The sequence below is a fragment of the Poecile atricapillus genome, chromosome 2, assembly GCF_030490865.1.
Source record: "Poecile atricapillus isolate bPoeAtr1 chromosome 2, bPoeAtr1.hap1, whole genome shotgun sequence".
NCBI lineage: Eukaryota > Metazoa > Chordata > Aves > Passeriformes > Paridae > Poecile > Poecile atricapillus.
In genome coordinates, this window is record NC_081250.1 from 98153911 (window position 1) to 98175411 (window position 21501).

At 33.3% G+C, this 21501-nt stretch overlaps 1 protein-coding gene across 1 annotated transcript in view; it reads right to left on the reverse strand.

The window, feature by feature from the left end:
• Positions 1-405: 405 nt before the first annotated feature.
• The window catches only part of CCDC102B (coiled-coil domain containing 102B), a 136611-nt gene continuing 115515 nt past the window's right edge, over positions 406-21501 (reverse strand). The window contains exon 7 of the mRNA XM_058831864.1: positions 406-987. Coding sequence (XP_058687847.1) covers positions 898-987 — 90 coding nt within the window. The 3' untranslated portion in view covers positions 406-897. The remainder of the gene's footprint in view (positions 988-21501) is intronic.

Consider the following 21501-nt stretch of genomic DNA (forward strand, 5'->3'; position numbering starts at 1 on the left):
AATCCTTTTGAAAGAATCTGCACATACTCATTATCAATTGCACATGGCAAACAAAATTATAATTTGTGTCTCACTTGATGGCTGAAAGTTACTGACATTTTTATAAATCGTGAATTTTCTAAAATTCTCAAAATCTCCTTTTCCAGTTTATCTTAACATATTTATTTCCTACATGACATTTGCAACTTTTTACCTAGACAATTAATAAAGTAAAATTTAAATAAAAATGTGATATGTAGACAATAAGGTAAATGTGAGATGCATTAATTTAATTGTGAGTATAAGAAACACATAAGGAAAGGATATTTCTTTGATCTAAATGTGTATGCGATACTATTTGGGTTTTTTTTAAAAAAATATTCTTTTTTTTTTTTTTAATGAAAGAAAATGTAATACACGTCACCCTGGTAGAACTGGGGGTCCTGTGATATAGATATTTTTTCCACTGTTTTTACTGAACTTCAGTGAAAGTAAAACACACCAGAAAAACAAGAAACAAACCACTGACTTCCATTTCAGATTCAATGCCTTCCCAGGGCAGAATGTGAACCTCTCTCATATACCATGCACATTCTAAAGTCCTTTTCCCCAAGGAAAATATGGGACAATTTAATTAAAGTCCACCTTTTGCTTTAGAAGAGAAACAACTAGAACAACTGGAAAGGAATGACAATAGCCAACATAACTTCTAAATAGGTGCATCCTGACTCTAGCATATTTTCCTTGGTTCTTATAAAAATCAGGAATACAGAGAAACAGTGCACACAGTATTCCTATATCTATCTGACATGCCCTTCTTCAATGAAATTTTCTTGTATGTCTCTATGAACAATGTTTGCTTCTCCTCTTTGCTGTTAGCCTTGTAGCTGCAGGGCTTTTTGGTGATCTCCCATATCTTCACTCACTGTTGTGGTAGAATCTCCAACAACAAACAAGGAACTTTGTCTGGTCCCAAATCCCGTGTTCACTTTCTTCCACCTCTTTACTCTGAAATGGAATTTTAAAAAAAGTGTGAACACAACATGAAACAGAAAAGTCAGTTCAAGTTTAAATATTTGCAGATCAATTTTCTTCTAAGAAAAAAGGTTTCAATAGGGGACATTAGAATTTAGATGAGAAAATAATTCTGTATTGTACACATTGGATACTTTTTCAGCTGATTCCTTAATAAGAAATGAAAAAGTGTAAGGTTTCAGAGCAATTACTTGGACTTGTCTTTTACAGTAAGAAGCAAGCTACACTTTTGATGACTGGGAACCATTATTTACTGATTGGCAGTTCCAAACTTCAGTTCTATTGCTATTCAAGATCCATTTAAAATACATACTTTCAACTCAAGAGTCTTTTTACGGCAAGAAGGGAAAGTAGGGAACAGTTTAAAAGGTCAAAAGAGGTCTCAAACTCCTCATTTGACAGAATTCTAGCCACTAGTTTGGCAGAACACCTTCATATTAAATTAATAAAAATAAGGAGATACTAAAAGCACTATAAATATTGTCATTGAACTATGACCATGCTAAAAGTATATAAGTTTCTATAATTTTTGAGTTGATAAATCACATTCCTAAGAACAATGTGCAGCAGATCAAGAACATCCACTCAACCTGCATGCCAGAAACTGGCTATTACACTCTGGGGAACTCAGAGCACAGTGAACAGACTTGCACAGAACAACAGAGATTTATCAAAATTTAGGATTTTAAAGTGCACCCAAAGTAGCTATACTACAAACTGACTCAAGAAGACTGTATGTAAGAGTGAGGAAATCATGTCAGATCTAAACTGTGTCTGTATGTTACTTGTTTTCATCTCATCCATGATTAATTTATTGTGCTTTAAGCTTAGGGACATATATCTCCAATTCCATCCATATCATCTTTGCTCTTTCATTCAAATCCTACCAAAAGCCATGGTGCAATTACTGTGTTTCTTGTCCTCTTTGTGTGTTCAGAATAGGTTTTCAGGAAAGGGAATCTGCAAACACATTTGTTTACTCCTGATACTGACACCCCAATAGTCTTGTGAACAAAGTCTGAATAAAATGTCAAGGAACCTGAGACTCTATCAAAATGTGCAGACTTTGTACCACAGTGATGGAACCCAGTTACTTCTTTGCAATTGTAATACACTTGTTAATCCATTCCCTGGAAATGTGGACAGTTCAGTTATGCCACTCTGCACACACATCTAATCTAACCTGCATACTATTCATAAAACAACAATGTTCTTAGAAAAAAAACAGTGTCACTTGTCAAAAGCATTTAAGCTGCCAAAGTGTAAAAGCCTTTAAGCTGGCAGAGCAATGTAATTGTTTATAGCGTCAGGGACCCCACGATGCTCCTGCCTTCTGATTAACATCCCCACTAATTATTCCAGATACAGACTGATTGCCAAGCCCTACATCAGTAAGAATCAATAAGCTGGCAAGTTCTTCACCCTGCTGGATACACAAGACTAGGCTATGCAGCAGCTTGGTTGCTGTTACTGAATTTTACTGGAATCCTTTTGAAAGAGATGGCTGTTTCCTTTTTAATTACCTTAATTTAATGATTTCCAATAATGACTTTGCCTTATAAAAAAATTTAGGTAAATAAATTAATAAAATACTTGTGCAAAATTACTCATAGTTCTATCCTTTCCCATTCATTTTCTAATCAAAGATATATTAATATAAACTAAAAATAGAATTACTAAAACTAACAACTGAAAAAGTTTTAAATTAAATTTAAAGAAAATAGACTAAAATGTATGAAAAAAATATTAGGTGTAACTCATGGCTATGGACTTAAATTCTTTCTTGATTTCCTGGGAATACACATGGTAAATTTTCAGGACAAATAAAATAATTTGTTTTTAAAATATTTTTTGTTTAAACAGTTCAGAAAGGATTAGTCTGGCATTGCTAGATATTGTAAGGTTATTGACATCTATAAAACATTAGAAGACTTTCATTATGCCTTCTATTTCATATTTAAACTAATGCAGCTACACATATAATGAGCTGCTACCAAAACTGCTGTATGAATATTAGAATGGTAAGCTTTGAATGTTTGGACAAAAGTATTCACACTTGCCAGAAATTACTAAATCTTACTTAAAAGACTAGCCCTGATATGTAATGTCTTTTAAGAGTGTCTATTGACCAGCCTATGTACAACAATGTCCTTCTATTTCCACACTGGTTTAAACAGTCTTCAAACACCTCCAGTAAGAAGCCCTGAGACCACTGCTTTAATGAAGGGAATTTTTGCCAGCATATAACTGGAATAAGACACGTGTGTCAAAAGGATTTGGCCCAGTTGCTCTTCTCTGCTACATGATATATTTCCTCTGACTACTTCTGTAACTTCAATGTGTGTATTCCATGTGATAGAAGCAATGAACAACCTATTTAAAAGTGAACATTTATGAAGATTGGGACATAAAAAATTCAGGAAACCTTTCCCTTTGGTATTCTGCATCTGCCAACCACATGAGAGCACGTGGTATCCAGGAAATGATGTTGCAAGAAGTTGTTCTATTTTGTTCCTCATCTGTAAGGGCACTAGGAGCCAAGTGAAACGGGAAGATTTGCTGCCAGCTGGAGCTGGTTGAGGTTCCTTGGGGCAGTCAGAGAAGAGGCCAGTTGCATGAGTGATCAAGTAACAAGAAAAAGGACAAGGGAAAATAGCCTCGAGTTGTGCCAGGATATTGGAAATATTTTCTTCACTCAGAGGGCTGTCAAGCACTGAAACCAGCTGCCCAGGGATGTGGTTATGTCATCATCCCTGGAGGTATTCAAAAGATGTGTAGATATGATGCTTAGGGACATGGTTTAGTGTTGCTGGGTTAACTGGCGAACCTAATGATCTTGGAAGTCTTTTGCAACCTAAAGGATTCTATAATTCTGTGATTCCATGGTTGTACTATCATGGTTGTGCAAAGCCTGGTGAGCTCTGCAGCTGTTGCTATTGCTTTAGCCATCTGTTTGGCCAGCACTGACAGTGAGTCAAAACCCATCTGCATGTGGAAGGGCTACTCAGCTGTATTCTAAATTACTGCCTGACAGGGACTAAGATATGGAAAGCTTAAAAATAAAAGTAATAAGCAACTGCACTTGAAGAAAAAATTTAAAATGGAGCATAAATTAATAAACAAAATAAAGTGCATGGGTTTCAAACTCCAGATAAAGGAGCAAAACATTTTACAGCCCTTTTCCTAATAGAAGATAAACAGAAAATGCTATCAAAGTCAGCTAACAAAATCGTTCAAAGACACAAGCATATAAAAAGGCAGCATACCATATGTCCACCAATATCTGGTACAACAGAAACATTAAGAGAACCATTAAGATAGCGTCCCCATTGTGCCCAGGTATACAATAACATATGGTACATTTCCTGCTTCACAGTGCATTTCCTTGCTTTTGTTGTTTAGCATCACTAATTTAGAGCTCAATTAATATAGTTTGTGCATGCATTTCTCCACAGAATGTTTTTAAAAATTTCACTGCTGTTTAAATTAATCTCTTTTTTAGTGCAAGTGCACAGTAAGTATTAATGGAAGGTAGGATTCTTTCCAAACCTTAATTAGATGGAAGAGCTAGATAGAACTATTTTAAGTCAGCTACACATGATACTTAAATTATTATTGTCATCTTATTTAATCCTCACACAATTTGCTACAATGATTCTACAGAGAGACATTACAAGGTTGCTGTTCGTTTTAATCAATAATGACTTCCCAAGGACAGATGTGAGTATTTCTCGGGAGTATAGATTAGAGGCAAAATCTTAAGGGATTAGTGTAGCAGTGTTAAAGAAAATACAGCAAGAAATATAAAGTGACTATATTCTGATAAATATCTGTCTGTACATGTGGACAGGAGAGGGAAATGAAGATGTATGGAATACTTTTCTCCTTTAAGGACATTTATTCCTGAAAAACTGAAGTTTAAGGAATTCCCGAGTTTCCAGAAACAAGATGAAAGTTATTTGTAAAACACACTATCTCTCTTTTTGGAATTTACAGATTCTATATGCCTCTTAGATGAGCTGAATCTTGCCACGCTAGCTCAATACTACCAATGTTCCTATTTGAATTCAGGACTCCTATGGAAAACAAAACCAATTCTCAAATAGTCTCAACTACCTCATGTGCCTTTTTAAAAGGAATATATTGTATCATGAGTTTGATATAGAAAATGAAATAAGAAAGAAAATGAGCCCTTACCACTAAAATCTCAAACACTTGCATCAGAAATGTTTTGATCAAATAATTTAGATGAAATAACTAATATCTTGGATATGTAATTTTTAAATATAAAACATGAGAATTCACTTAGTAATAATCAATAATAAATTTCAGTTCAGAACTACTCCAATTTGTCAGTTACTGTCTCAACAGTGGTGCTATGCTAAGCTATTTTCATGTGTGGATATAGAAGGAAGGGATCTCTGGTATGAAATCAAATGAGTTAAGGAAGGAAATCACTATAAGCTTGAGCTAGCATCTACTGGTATAAACTAAACTACAATTTTAGACATTTATTTATGAATAAAATAATTAATATTCTAAGTGGAATTACAGGTTAACGCCCAAGTTATAGAACATGGATTTATGTCAGCTTCTGCTTTAATTAAAATGTATTTGCCATTCAGCATTAGGGGACTGGGAAAGATCATGAGTGAACATATGTATATAGAATTAGGTTTCATATTTTTACACTGCAGAAATTACTCAAACCCACTGTAAACTCACCCACTATGTCATTCCAATTTCTAAAAATACTATATGTACTCTCAAACAGCATGACTTTCTCTGTAAATGTTAAATGTTGTGTTTCCTTTGAGATAAACCGACCATCTTTTTCTATTTTTGATGAAATTATTTTTACTTATTGAACTCGTGAAAAATTATGCTTTTATTTTCCTTACAAGAAAATGTTTATGTTTCACTATATAATTATAACCTCTTTTTAACTTCAAAATTTATGTCAGAATAAATTTCTCAAGTACATTTCTGGGTACCGTGTACTACAATAGGTACCACTGAAATTCACTATACAATTATATGTAATATTTTCCCTAAAACAGAATATGACTAAATTAATATTTTGATCAAACTCTTCCTACTAAACCAAACCCTTTACTTCTGTATCACAGTAGATGTGCTGAAATTTTGAATAAGTTACCCACTTTAAAAACTTTTAGAATGATGGAGGATAAACACAACTCAGTGGCTACTTAATAAGAAAGGACTCCTTTGAACAGTCTTTAATAAATTCAGATCTTGTTAACTGTGGTTTTCCAAAAGAAGAATCAGTCTCATTTATAACATAATTATTTTGCTGTTCTTGCTTGACATATAATTCTGACACACACAAAGAATTAAAATGACCTTTAAATAAATAATTTAATTAAAATAAAACCTCTCCTTTTCTTAAATTTTTAATTCTTAGACAGTCATTTATTTTTGCTGATAATAGCTTTGAATGATAACATCTTTCTTCAATCATAATATTTTAGGAAATGACAATTGCAGGCTATGGGATGACCAAATAAGACAACTTTTCCTTTCAACTACATGATACAAGAAAAATTCAATCTATTCTCTCCAACAAAATGAAAACAAGAAGTAAAATTTCCACCTTTAAGGGAGTGATACTAATAGGGGAGTAATGGCCTGTCACCTTTGGTTACAAGAATACTTTGAACCTCCTGGAATAAACCAAAATATCAGTATCATCTGCTTTTACAATGAAAGTATGGAGAAAAAAGTACATTTTTCAAAGTTTTTCTGAAAACGCTTTTTTTCTCCTATGTCCATCTCCATTTATCACTCATGTAATTTTGTCAGTAAATATTTAATTCCTTGCATATTACAATGAGATATCAGAAAATTTCCTTATGTTTTAAAAGAAAGCATGTTTCAGCATTTTTGCTTCTGCTAAGCATACATTTAGGCTAAATACAAACTGATTTTGCCATTTTTCTCATTATTCTAAGCATTTTCTCACATTCAAAGCTTTACATTCGTATTGCAAACACTCAAAATTTAAATACATTTGAAAGTAAAAATTGAAAGAGAGATATCAAGAAAATTGAAGGATGCAGATAGTATAGGTGGCTGGTTTAGGACTTTTAAGTAGATACAAGAAGTCTCACTTGTATAACATCCTTTAGTATTTCTTTTTAATTCTTTTATTAGTTCTTTTTTTTAAAATGCCTTCTGATTTTGAACACAGGAATAGCTCTTCTAGTCCTACAAAGAAGAAGATATAAATAATATATACATTCCTTTCTGTTTTAAGAGATGTGATTTGCATAGAATATTTTCTGTGAGCAATTTTTGTAAGAATTAAATAAAGGCTAAGAAAGTTCACTTGACACAAACCCTTTTCTTATTCATTTTTTAATACATTAAGATTCACTTGCCACAATAATATCTTCACCTACAGAATCTCCAGGCCAATAAAAATCATGATAATTTCCCTTCCCAGCAATTACATGGTTGCCAGCTTCAATTTAGTTCCTTTTACCCTTTCAGAATTCTTAACTTTTACCAGTTGCTCTGCATGCATCTTCATTGCTTTCCTCTCACCAGGTAAGAAAGATATACAGCTCTGAAGCAGACATTGACTTTCCTCCCCATGTCCTTTATTCACTTTCTATTTTCCATCCAAATGTGTCATGAAACTAAATTAGGTATTTTCAGAATTATATTGGGGAGGTTCTTTGTACTTTTCACAATGAAAACACTAAAGCATGCTAATATTTAGATTGAAAATCAAGTTCTCCTCAAAATAAGGAAAAAACCCTATGTACACTCAAGAAAATAAATAATTTAATTCCTGAAAAAATTTCTTAGTATATTGTGGTATTATTCAACATTATGCCTCCTAGTTATAGTCATTGAGTGAAAATTATATGAGAGCTCTGGAAAGCACTAGAGAGTGATGCCATAGACCACGTCCTGCCTTGGATCATTGCCCAAAGCACTGCTCATCTTTGGCAGTATTGAAGCCTGGTATCTCTTGAACCGGCTGGAGTAGGAACAAATAGCGTAGACAACTGCTGTGCTGTGATTACGAGCTTTGTAACAGTGAAAGAATTTCTTCTAAAACTTGCAAAGCTAGAGATAGAACGTGAATGTGTGCATTACAATTAGTCATTCTGCTCTCTTCCATTCCTCCCAGCTTCAAATTCTGACATGATAGCAGCTGCTATCTCACCAGCTGTTAAAGATACCATGCAGCTAGAGAATCATAAAACCGGAAGGTGGAACCTCAGCTTTCAAATATCACAAAGCACTAATCTCCAGTTCTGTGGCTGTAAGGTTTTGACTGTTGAAATCATGTGGGAGCTGAAGTGAAAAGCAACAAATGGTGATGGTAATCTGGTGACATGAAGGTTTTGTTATTTTAGGACTTACCATGTCTGATAAAAAATGTACAAGGGCTCTCAGGACCAGTAAAATTATCTATGCAAACAGCAGGGGGAAAGCTCTGATGCCAAAATGGCAGTAAAGCTGACAAAGACAAAAAGCAGTGAAAGAGTAAAGCAGTTAAAGATGAGTTAAAATACAAATAGATAAGACAGAGCATGCCATTTTTTTTCCCCTTGTCCATTTTTCGTAACATTGTTTTATGTATTTACCAATGTGTTAGGGAAACAAATTGGTATTTGCCAAATACTATTCATAGATCTGGTAAAAATTAACAATAATACTTTTCTAAGTCTGAGGGGGTTTTGGGTTTTTTTGGTAAGAAAAGATGCCTGAAAATTTCCATATCTCAATTACATTATTTATGCACCTAGTTTGCAATGCATTTCAGGATAAGTTGACCTATTACCTTCACACTCCTTTGAAAAGTCTAATTTTAGTGTCTCTGGATTACAAAAGGGCCAGGACAAAATCCATAATGAAATGATTGTGGTTTTACCATCTATTTTTCTGGTACTCCTTTAGCATCCAGAATCATTGCATCAGGAATGTCCGAGGATATGTTCCTGCTTAATCCTGCTTTCAGGATTCTCTTACTGTCCTGTTGCCCAGAAATTCAGATAATCAATTCTGGATCCAGACAATGCCCTTATTTTCCTCGGTATGCTTGGAAATGATTTCCAGATTTAGTTGTTACCTTTTCCAGGGTTGAGGTGAGACTCGAGGTGTCCTTTGTTTTCCCGTCTCCACCTTCTGTCCCTTTCTGTGCAAAGGGCTGTGGAAACTGCTGCCTTTGTTTGCTGTTCCTGTCATCCTTGCTCTCACCCAGGCTTCAGAGACCCCGATTTCTCATGTTTGGCCAACAGCAGAGCCATGCTTAGCTCATCTCCTGCCTTCATGATTCTGTAAATCTCATTCACATCCCTCTCAGCACTCTGTCAACGAGTGGAACAGTCCAAGACTCTTTCCTTGCCAAACACCCAATACCTTCACTTGACCCATTCAGCAGCGGGAGCATGCACAACTGTTGGTTCATTGCACATTTATGCTTAAAAGTTAAAAAAACCCCCACCCAAACATATATACATTAGGATGGAATATTAGTAGCTCAAATTGTGTGTAATTGAGTTTAATTTCTCATCCTCTGAAATTTTAATTATAACTTCTAACAGTAGAAAAGGTGTTATATCTCAAACATTCTTTCTTTCAGTAACAATACAGAAATCTTGTGGGTTTTTTCTTGTTTTTTGATAAATTAATTTTGTTACTGTTATAATTCTGTCTGTTGCTTTGAAAGTCCTTGTTTTTTTCGGATCTTTAAATTTTTTGCTACTTCCAAAGATATTAAACTTTTCAAACTATTCTTCAGGTGTCTGTAAATTGCTATTTAAAAAAAAAAATATATATATATATAATAAGTAAAAAAAAAAGGTTGTAATTCTATTTATTTTATTAAAATCAATAGAATATTGGACTGACATGCTATGAAGGTCTTCTCTGACCAGAAACAGAATCCAGCTTTCTGCTATTTTTTTAAACCAGGAATAGCTGTTTCAATGTGTTCTCTTTAGTTCCTGAAAATTATGAATCACAGGAGGGGACTTAGAGTAAGCATCATTCTACTGTGATCAGAAATACCAAAACCAATTTGAGAATATTATCTGTATGGTAGATTTTCATAGACTTTAGGAATTTTTACAGCATTTTGTAGAAGATAAAGATGATCCATAGAATATGCAGAATTCAGAGGCACATACATGAGCTATGCTAAATTTAAAGACCACAAAAAGTTAAACCAAGCAAGCTAGTTGTTTTGTCATGTGATTCTGAATCCTGCTCATATCTTGTATGTGCTGGTTTTGATCGGGTTTGTGCCACTATAGCTACATTAACTGCATAAACTGAAGCACAGAGTATTAGAATTATTCACTGTGAAATTGCAATAATGTTTGGCCTTGCCATTTTGGTAAAGTAGCTCAACTCTTTCAAGTTATATTAGACAGAAAATTGAGCATAATACAATCATACATGAAAATAGAGACATGCTTGTTACACACACCTGTATGTGTATAAGTTAATTTACCTCTGAATAAGAAGAGGTATGAGCACAACATTTAATTATTCCTAAACCTGATGGGGGAAATGTATTTTTTCCCCTGAAAATTGTGAAAGAAATACCACTGACAGCTCAATGTATCTCTAACATTCATAGAGGTCTATTCACAAAACTAATACAGGTCCTGAGCATTCATAAGTAATTTCTTTGGAACAACTCTTTTTAGCATTAGTAAGAATTTCTAAGTTTTCTTAAGCCTCTCCTCTTTATAACTTAGAAATTTAGAAACAACATACGAAGAATATGAATAATCTTAGCTCAGCTTTAACTTTGCAGTCTTTCAGTTTGGCACAACTATCACTTGAAAATTTTTTATGACAAGTGCAACTGTACTGGGAGGGGAAAGAAGCTCTTTAGTGGCAGTGTCATCTGCAGAATGAAGCACTTAAAATGCCTCTAAGAGGAATACATTTGCATTCTCCAAGTGTGAGATGCTGTTTTGCTTTAAAAATTTTATGTCTGGGGAAAAAACAGACTTCAGTGATGAATCTGAAACTGCAAGAACATTAGAATGCTGGATCTACTTTTCTCTATTGATTTTCTAAATTTTGGAACACAGTTGAAGCACAACCACACAAATGAAAAATAAGTGCCAAATATTTTACAGGTAACAGTAAAGAAGCACAAGCCTATAAGCCCCACAAATGCTGACAGACCCATGTTGACAGACCATACTTGCTTGCTTCTGTCAATTTTGGTAGCAAAATAGATTATCTTCTTTTGTTTTTTAGTGAGGCATACCATGATGGATATAGAAAAATAGATTATCATTTCTCTGCCTAAAAAGATAAAAGTTAAAAGTGAAGTATTTGGAGTTATAGGCTCAAGAAACAATTTTGCACCTCATCGTTCAGGATTTTTAAAGATAATATTTTGAGATCAGTGAAGTGACATTGAGATCAATTCAGTGAAAGGAATCATCAGACTGCCAGCATTCAAAAAACAAAGAAAGTCATACAGAAATAACTAATTTCTGGTCTTCTGATTAGTTATAGACAAGTAGATTACAAATAGATATAATTTATTATAAATATTAACTTTATTATATTAATATATCAATTATATAATGTAATATTATATTAATATTATATTAATAACGTATATTAATTATAAATATATTATAAATAATTACTACTACTACTAATAATAATAATAAATTATCAGGAGCTGAAGTTGAAAACTTCTGAAATATTCCACTAATGGCTTTTTTAGTTATCCCATTGTATTCAGTGAGAACATGCTGCTCTCTTCTTTGAAAGAAAAAAGTTGATCATTATGCAGAATTTGGAAAGTGATGGGATACTGTAACAATGCTCTGAAACAGTAAAGTACAAAAAAAAAAATAAAATTTTTGAACTGCTAGAAAATGAGGCACACAATAATGCTACTAAATTAATCCAATAAAACAACCACACAATGAATAATCAATACAATATTTACTGTACCTGACAAGAAATCTTGCCAAACCAAGGAAAGGTTTGCAGAACCATATAGACATGTTAACACATATCTAGTCTGGCTTGAACGGCAGAGGTGACTAAGAAAACTACAGGATGAATATGATGGAGTGAATAGGAACAGGTCACCACCTCTATCACCACTGAATAAATTCTAACAGAACACGAGTCTTAAGACCTCTTGTAGTAAACTGCTATAAAAGCTTTACAGGGGAGCAGAAAGCAACTGAACAATTCAATAGAAGAAAAGGCTTAAAAGATATCTGACTGAGGAGTCCTTGATTTTGATTTTCCTGGAATCTGGTGTGGTGCTCCTGGGACACCTGCTTTGTTCTCAAAGTCTTGCAGAGACCTACCTTTTTCCATCCCAGAAAGAGGACACCAGTTTAGATGGAACTTTGTGTGGTGTTGTTCTGTTGCACTCATTAGGCCCTGTTGAGCATTCAGAACATCTGAAAACAAGTGGGTTTTTTCAGACCCAAACTTGACGTGGCATCAGAAGAGTTGTAATGTGAAATGAACTCTGCTAGAACTTGGAGGACTTTTTGTTTCTGGTGGTTTTTTTCATCCAACTGAATTTAAGACACACATCCTCACTGACCAGCAAGAAGCATTCTGGTTTATAAGGATGGGTTTCTTTTTCACTTTAAAACACTACCAATGTCGCAAAATGCAGCATAAGAAAACAAAAATTCAGTCTTTTTGATTTTAGATTTTGATTTCTCTGTGTCCAGTAAATCCCAGTGGATTTTTGTCTGTATTATGATTTCAAGGAAAAGGTGAAATTACATTTTTCCTCTCCAGGAAGACTCTGGGCTATTATCACCTTTACACTTCATTGCAATCAATGTTAAATTTCTTGTTAATGTTGATGAATTTAAGTAATTCAGATAATTGTAGTGTATTTCTATTTTTTGAGATTAAAAATGGCCTTAAAAAATGTTGAAATAACATCTCCATAATTGTCACTTGAGAATTAAAAATGATTAGTTTAGCACTGGACTCCAACAAAACTCTGCCTTATTAAAATTTATAAAATTGGAATAATCACAAGTCTTGTAATTTTTGCTGTATGCTCCAGTTTTACATAGCTTAGCCTATTTGGCACCCATTTTGCAATTCTGCTCCTCTTAATCCACATTTTCCCATTATCCTATTTGAATATATCTCATTTTTCATATCTTATGAAACCAACTTTAGCTGGCCTCCTTAAAAGGGACATGACTCTAAAATATGGAAGTATATATTTGAAACACTTATGAAAATAATTAATCATTCAAATGATAGGCTTCCAGGCCCTTCTGCAAAGTGCATTATTGCTAATAAATCCCAGCACCTGGTCATTTATATCACTTTCTAATTACTTAATTTATACTACTTTCCACATTCTCTTTTTTCTATTGCATCTACTTGGTTTGAATATGCAAGTTAATTTTTTAATTATTCTGAAGTTATATATTCTGCAACAAATTGCAAGCTTTTTAGTAGATAGAAGCATTAACTTTTCATTTCGATATCAAACCACAAAAGTTTTAGTGCTTCTGAAGATTTTAAACTTGTCTTTTTAAAACTCCAGTACAACATGTATGTTTGTGAATTGGTTTCTAAAGTGAAAAATACCATATAATCAGAAACTGCTCTGTGTGTGTCAAATAAATAGTTTTGCTTAAATATTGAAAATCTGTACTTCCTCAAATTCTACATATTGATTTTATGATTTGCTCATGTTTAGTCTCGTGATTGCAAATAAAGAAGTTTTACTGAATTTAACTTCAGTTCATCTACTATTGTGATGGAATGATGCTGCACCCTGAGGAATTTTCTCAATAATTTTAGTTTGTGTTGTGTGAGACTTACCATAAAATTTTAATAGTAGTCACAGCAGATCTGTAATGGTGCTACAAAATCATCCACATTTTTTGTCTGCTTCTATGTTTTTAAACACACCTCCAGTGTGGGAAAGCAGACAAAATCTGTTCCTTAAAAGCATCTCAGGAATTTCTTTGAAGAAAAATGAGTAACATACACTAGTATTTTCTGCAAGTAACAGTAAATGCAAAGCACAGCAGGAGGCTTTCAAGTATGGAACTGACGGATGACAAACATGTTACCCTAAAAAAAGTGTATGTAATGTAAGCTTTCACTTTCTGGAAATGTTGTTGAACGAAACTATATAATAAAAATTCTTCACATTGTTGTGTGAACACTAAAAGAAAGTGATTCTTCTGGCCCCCAGAATAAAACATAACTGAAATATGTGCTAAGAAGTGATAAGCACAGCTAAAAGATTTAATTAAAGCTCTCAGGAATAAAGAAAAGAGCTGCTGATACAGAAACTGTCAAGAAAAATTATCTTTTGAGCAATCTTAAGAACTAGAAAATGCACAGTTGACTATAGAAAATGTTTTAAAATTCTTGCTGGAGACCATTAGCTAATCTAATCCATGATACACATTTATACTGTTCAGCATAGAGTCATGCATTCAGAAAAGTTGATATTTCAAATGCTGTGTAAAAAAAAAGTGTGTTTCTTTTATAAATGTTTTGCAACTTGTATGGTTCTTCAAACAACTTCTGCAAAATCACATTTCAAGACTATGGTATTTATCATCTCCACTAAAGCACTTTGCTGTTTAATTACAAGTTAGTACTATATTTAAGAAAATCATCCAATACTTCAGGTTAGGTTTCAGACAGAATTCAATATTATTGAAAGAAAATATGTTATTGCCCTCATTAAAAAGATTAAGAAAAAAAGAACATACATTCACATATTGAAATCTAATATTTTGTTGCCTTAAAAACTATTAGTGATTTAGCCAAACTCTTTCTCCAGTAGTGACCTAATAATTTCTAAATAACAGATTGAAATAGAAAGGATGCATCTTGCCCATGAAATCATATGTCAAGTTTTTCCTTTTGGAACATTTATAGAATGATATCAAAATGCCAATGCTCACAGAGGTGAATATTTAGTTCAGACATAAAACCCAAAAGAATATAATGTAAGAAAAATAACCTTTCAGATAATTAGATAATAATATATATACTGCTGATATTGAAGGTAATCAGCATAGCATAAAAATATCCTTCTATATTGAGCTTTTCCAGGCCTATAAGAAGCACTGTGGTTGATATTGTGGACGTTAGAACATTGTCAGTCACAATGAAAAAAAATTAAAAAGGACTTGAATGATTGGATTACTAAATCTTTTTTTCTAGTGCTGAAATTTACTTCTGTGCTGACATAAAATCATGAACACAAAGAGTTTAGCAACTTTTAATGCTTTAAGTGAAAACCTCCTATGAGAGGGGCTAAATGCAGAGAAGCAGGTTGTAGTTTCAGCAGGTCACTGACCAAAGACTCTTGTTTGGCTTTCCAATTTAAGAGAGAGAACAAACACTGTTCTACTGCAGTAAGCAACTCAAACGACATGGTAACTCTCCTCCTGTTATGTTCCTTTAAGTTTTCCTAAATATCCACCTTTCACCATCTCCTCACATTTTCTTCTGTGTAAGTTCTATTGAACATGAGAAAACTAAAAAATTAGTGATAAGGAGAACTTTTCAGAGACGTATGCATGCAAACAACACAGTAGTATCTTATTAAATGACCACTCAAAATCAGCCTCCTTTTTGAAATTTTAGCAATCTCAGACAAAAACATTTCTCACTAATGTATTTCTTAGTTTGAAAAACCTAAAGGTAAAAGCATTCAAAAGATAAGCAACTGAGCTAAGAAACTTTCCAATTAAATTGAAAATATAGAATAATTTAAAGGTAATCAAAAGTTATCATTTAATTTCTTTAGCTGATTTTTTAAATAAATTAAAGACCTGGGAAAAAGGTTTTTTTCCATTTGCACCTCACAAAAGATTTCTCATAGACTTTATGAATGAAAACAAGTCATTCAAGGTCTTAACAAATATGTTATCAGATCATTCATTCATCATTCAGATAAATTCATCACTGATGTCAATTTAGAAAAAACATTCAATTTGAGAATGAAGAACATAGAAAATATATGTAATTATGAGTTTAAGTTATCTGGGACACTGATTTTAAAGCTATAGAGAAAAAATATTAGTATTTTCTTATTTTGCAGAGATAATAGCATCAGGATACTGCACAATTTGTCTTTTGCCTGGAATTTTTAAACCAGATAGAAGAAGTAATTTTTAAACCAGGTAGACGAAGTATGCAAGATCTTGTCTTTACAAAACTGTTATATATTACTCAATATTCTTTTCCCACATTCATTTCGTACAAGACAACATAATAGCTCATGTTCATTGAAATAGTATCCTTGTGATTCCTGCCTGCCACTTTGCTATAGCAAAAATGTGAATAATTTAAGCTCTAGATTAGAGGAAGGTTTGCTATGGTGCTAGAAGTTTAGAATTAATCAATCCCCATGAAGTGACTCATTTCCCAAGACCCACTGGTTCAGAGCTCTTTGAAGTGTCAACTCTGCTATGAAAATTGTGCATATCGATTATAAAAACCAACCAAACAAAAAAAAAAGACAACCCCAACTTTATATCTTTTCAAGGTACTTAGTATCTTCACTGCAGAGGCAACAGCATCAAATGCAATTCTTCACACTTCCTTGCTAAGGGGAAAAAATCCTTTTTGGGACCCATCTTTTAAATGAAATTTCCACTTTGAATTTGATACGAGCATGAAAGTTTAGCAATGTTCCTGGTGTTACGATATATTCATTTGTAGCTGTAATTTACTGCTCCTGCAGGATGTAACACTGTAGCATGCACGCCAATCATATTTTACATCTTTCAGCTATGCCTGTTCCAAGTCCCAAGTATCTAACTGTATGTAATTGAAACCTTCACCTTTTGTCACTCCCTGAATCTCCTTAAATACATTTTTATTTAGAAGGATGCATTACTGAAATTATTACTACAATACTTTCTCTAAAAGTTTGTTGCTTAATGCTGTTGGTGAATGGAACAATTATAATTTTTTTTATTTAAACATTTTTAATTTCTCTGTGTGTGTAAATATCTAAATATGATCTAACTCTCACCGAAAACTTCCATGTATTAAGTACAAAAAAGGAAAAAGAAAGCAAACACAGAGTAATTAGTGCCTGAATATTGACTGAATATTTGATGGCTATTTGGGAAGGCAAATTCTCAGTGAAAGAAGGTTAAACTACATCAAAGAACACTGCCCCTGTAAGCGTTTGAATAATTCATTTTTCATATAGTCAGAAACCTGGAACCTTATTCCCAGATGTCAAATTTAATTTTAAGAAATGAAAATTTTATATATTCTTTTCAAACTGCGCTTCCATGGAGATAACTCATATACTTTCAAGAGAGAACTGAGTTACACTGGATCGTTGCCTTGTAAGATCACAGACTGGAAGTTAGGAAGTCCCTTGATACAGAAAAACCACCTACTTTATTTCTTTCAATCCTGTATAAAGAAAAAGTTAATTTTATTCAGTAATGATCAGTAAAGATGGAGGTATTGATCAGTTTAGTCAGATACATCATTCTGAATCATTGTCTGCCTTCTCCGCCTCCCTTACTCTTGGAAAACGTATTGTTACTGACAGAAAGGCAGACATTTTGTGTGCATAGAAGTGGTACAGAACTTCAGAATTTATTATCCACTGAGGACAAGGAAAAAGTGAAAAATTCAAATTGTGGAGGAATTGTATGATGGAAAGGTAAGACTTATGGGTGTGGTCTCCTCTTGCCTTTTGCTTAAAATCCTTACAAGTTTATAGTTGCAAAAATCAAACATCTCATAAGCTGAAAGTGAAGAACCGACACAACTTTTTGGTGGACCCAATTTTTATTTAATATAGTCTTACATTCATAGTTGAGAATTGCATCTCTATTCACATCTGCACTGATAATCACCCTTTCTGCTCCTAATCTCCTTCTGTCCCTTCCCAGACTATGTGACACTCTTGTTTGCCCTTCCTATTTTAACTCTGCCCCCAGTTCCTTTGTTTTGCATCATGTCAAGCCCAGTCCTGCTGACCTTCTATCTCAGCATGCGGATATCAGAGGGGGAGTGCTGCACACACAGAACAGAACCTGCCTCAAAACACTGCAGATTCCACAGTTTCTCTGCAGCTGAAAGAAGAAGTCCTAGCTAATATTATATGACTTGATGATTCAGGATTGATGTACACCGGGTAAACTGAAAGCTATGAAGCATTTTTCTTCAAAACTGTTAACGAGTCTCCAATGCAGGAAATTGATTTCTGCAGGCTTGATCAGAATATTCCACATTTTAACAGGGAAGACAAAACGTATGTATCTAACCGCAGAACAATCAATTAACCTGATTTAAAGTCTCTACTCTACAGCACTCTAAAGTCAAAAAGTTTAAACTCAGGTACTATTTTAATGTAAGCAAATATGTGTGTTTTCATGGAGGCTGCAATAGGGGATTTATACAGTTATATACACACACAGACACACACACACAGCTTCAGGCCTTCCCAGCTCTGCCATGGAAGTTTGTCAAATGTGCAATATAATAAGATGAAGTTTTAGTTGCTATCATCATCACCATCATTACTGTATCCAGGTACAAAGGTTGCTATAAAAATAAGAGGTTTTTAAGCAAAGCCATATAACATGTATTTTTTTTTTAAATTTTGCTTTTTTATTATTTTTTGGTACATGAACAATGATCGGAGACTGTGAAAATAAGACTCTACTTTATGAGATTCTGACCCATCCAATATTCTGAACACCAAGATTGATGTCTCCTGCTGTTTAAAAACTGTACATGCATGCTACTGTTCTGGAGCAGAGTTTTTCAGCATTCATGAGTACTGGTTTACAGATGTTCATAGTATATTTTTAACCTTCTAAATGCAGAAGTAAAACTGTGTTCCTTGCACAGAATTGCATTTTGCATTAATTTCAGAGAGCTGCAGATTTCTTAATAGCCACCAAGTCCTCCTCTGGCTTACAGTCCAAAGTGAATACAGGAGCTAAAATCTTGTCGTCCTTTCATTGTAAGCCAAAGGACAGAACATGAAGCTATCATGTTCTTTCCAATGTGCAAATCCCCACACGTAAATGTTACACTGTTAAAATTACAGTGGGAAGAATTGAGAGAACAGAAATCTTGATTCATGTATTTCAAAAGAGACTAATTGATTTTGAAGGATAAAGATCAGAATTTTCTTTTAGAGCAAATTCGAAATGTAAATTATACTATATTCTGAAATAAAATATTCAAAAGAACAAATCTGCATTTTGTATTGTATCATAATGTGCCTCTGATTACCATTTCAATTAATTAATAAATAAAATATTAATTAAAATGTTTTGCTGCTGTTTATTTGATTTTATTCTTTTTGTCATTGTCTTATGTCTTTAAGTGAGTGGGAAATATAGTAGCTGAATAGTTTAAAAGGAATTCCAAAGGAAAAGTGAGTAAAGAATTAGAAGTATAAATCAGAAGGGGCTGAAAAATGTGCTCACACAGCTCTGTAGTATTAATTTGTCCACTACCCTGTTTTCTTTCTCCAAATCAAAACTAGTTCATTAAAAATGACATCCTGTGTTTGAGGAAGAGCAAAAGGGTGGCACAAATGGTTTAAGGGAAAAAGTGTAGCATGGTTTGAGTTTCCTTTTCCTCTAAGTTTTATTTGCTAGTAATTATACTTTTGTAGCAACTTAAATTAACAAAGTTCATAGCGCAGATAATATCTTAATCTGTCAAAGCAGATAATTGACTAGAAGAAAATACACAAATCTATAGGTACATGAATCTTTTTTTCAGGAAAATTACATGGGTTATTCTTCCAATAATTTGAGAATCATTGTACAATTACAAAATTTTAAAAAATTTTCTACCATTTGTAGTATTTTGTATTTTTCTAAAACTATGAGCCTTATCGTACTTGATATTTTCCCATTATCTTTATATATATTAAAAAGATTAACATAACCCCTATATTAAAATTCAATTTCTCAGGTTTGACACCAGCACAATGTCTGTAAAGGGAATTATCAAATAGTATGGATTTTGCTGTGTTTCACTTGATTTATCAAAAAAAGTTTAATCTATTAAAAATGAGGGCTTTTAGTACCAGGATCAGTGGGTTCTGCCACCCTCATTAGCCTGCTGACTCTTTCCCAGATTCAATTCCTTTTTGAGCTGAATGTACTTTTACTTATTCTGTCCTGACTGCACACAGAAAGAAGTGCAGGATAGCACAGGCAGGATCCTGTGGCAGAGCTCAGGAGCCCTCAGGGTGGCAAGGAGGGAAGGGAAAGTGGGATACCCATCAGCTGAAATATTAGAAACAGCACCGATTTAAAAATGAAACAAATATAAATACAGTGAATAAACTGTTCTCTTCAAGAATTCAAATGAAAATTTCAAGTTCGCTGAAGAGTAAATGAATTTAGAAATATCACTTCCCTTGTTATTTCCAGTTTTCGCTACAAATGCAGGTATGACTGCAAAACCTGAATAAGTTTTATTTTTGATAAAAATATTTTTCAAAATATTTTGAAAACCTTAATTGAATTCCAGTAATATCCTGAACAGAATGAGAATTTTTCAGATTTTGTGAAACATTTCTTAAATTTTTCAATTTTTCAATACTTAGTATATTACTTAGTGTAAACATTGTGTAAACAAAAGGAGCTCCAGTATGAGTATCCTAAAGGAGATGTAGCCATGCCACTTGTTTTCCTCCAAAATGATTTTGTTTGGAAATGCAGCTGTCTTCAGACACAAGAGCTATACCAGATGTCTATGTTGATCAACCCGAGTATAATTTTAGTATGAAGATTCCTCACAATGCAGAAACTACCAGCCATTTTATATATAAATATATATATATATGTAAGTTCTACTAAAATTTAATTGGAAATAATTGAATAATCTACTTGTTTAATAAAAGATATTTACTTTTTACTTAATCCTGCCTTTAAGAGTATTATACATCATTTCCACAATTTATTTATGTATGCTGACTGTGTTTTTATCCATGTGAGGTTCCAAAACCTTTTTAGTCTTGCAAATGCGTTTGAAATTGTACTCATTAGTAACAGTGGTGCCACAGGCTTGAAGGCACTTCCTAATGATTTACAACAGAGGTCAGTCAGGATAAAGATACTAGAAACTCAATTCCTGTTACAGGTGCTGCTTTTGAGAAGATTCTTCATGTTCTTGGTAATACTATTTTCTTCTCATTCATTTTATCCACTGTTAAACAGGCACATGATGAAATGTGCTGCCAGTCCGTCATATTTCTCCAGCTGCTTCTGGCAGTTCTTATAATGCAGATACATCAGCAGCTCAGGACTACTGTCATTCATGGTTGCTGTGCTGTAAATGACAGTAGCTATCACATAAGTTGATAAAATTCCATATAGTAACAAACCTCAATTTTTTTTTTTAATTTTTTTTTTTTTTCTGGATAGAAATGTGGTACCTTCTAAAACTGCTGCCTAAGGTCATTAAAATAACACAGCACTGTTAGAGAACACAGGT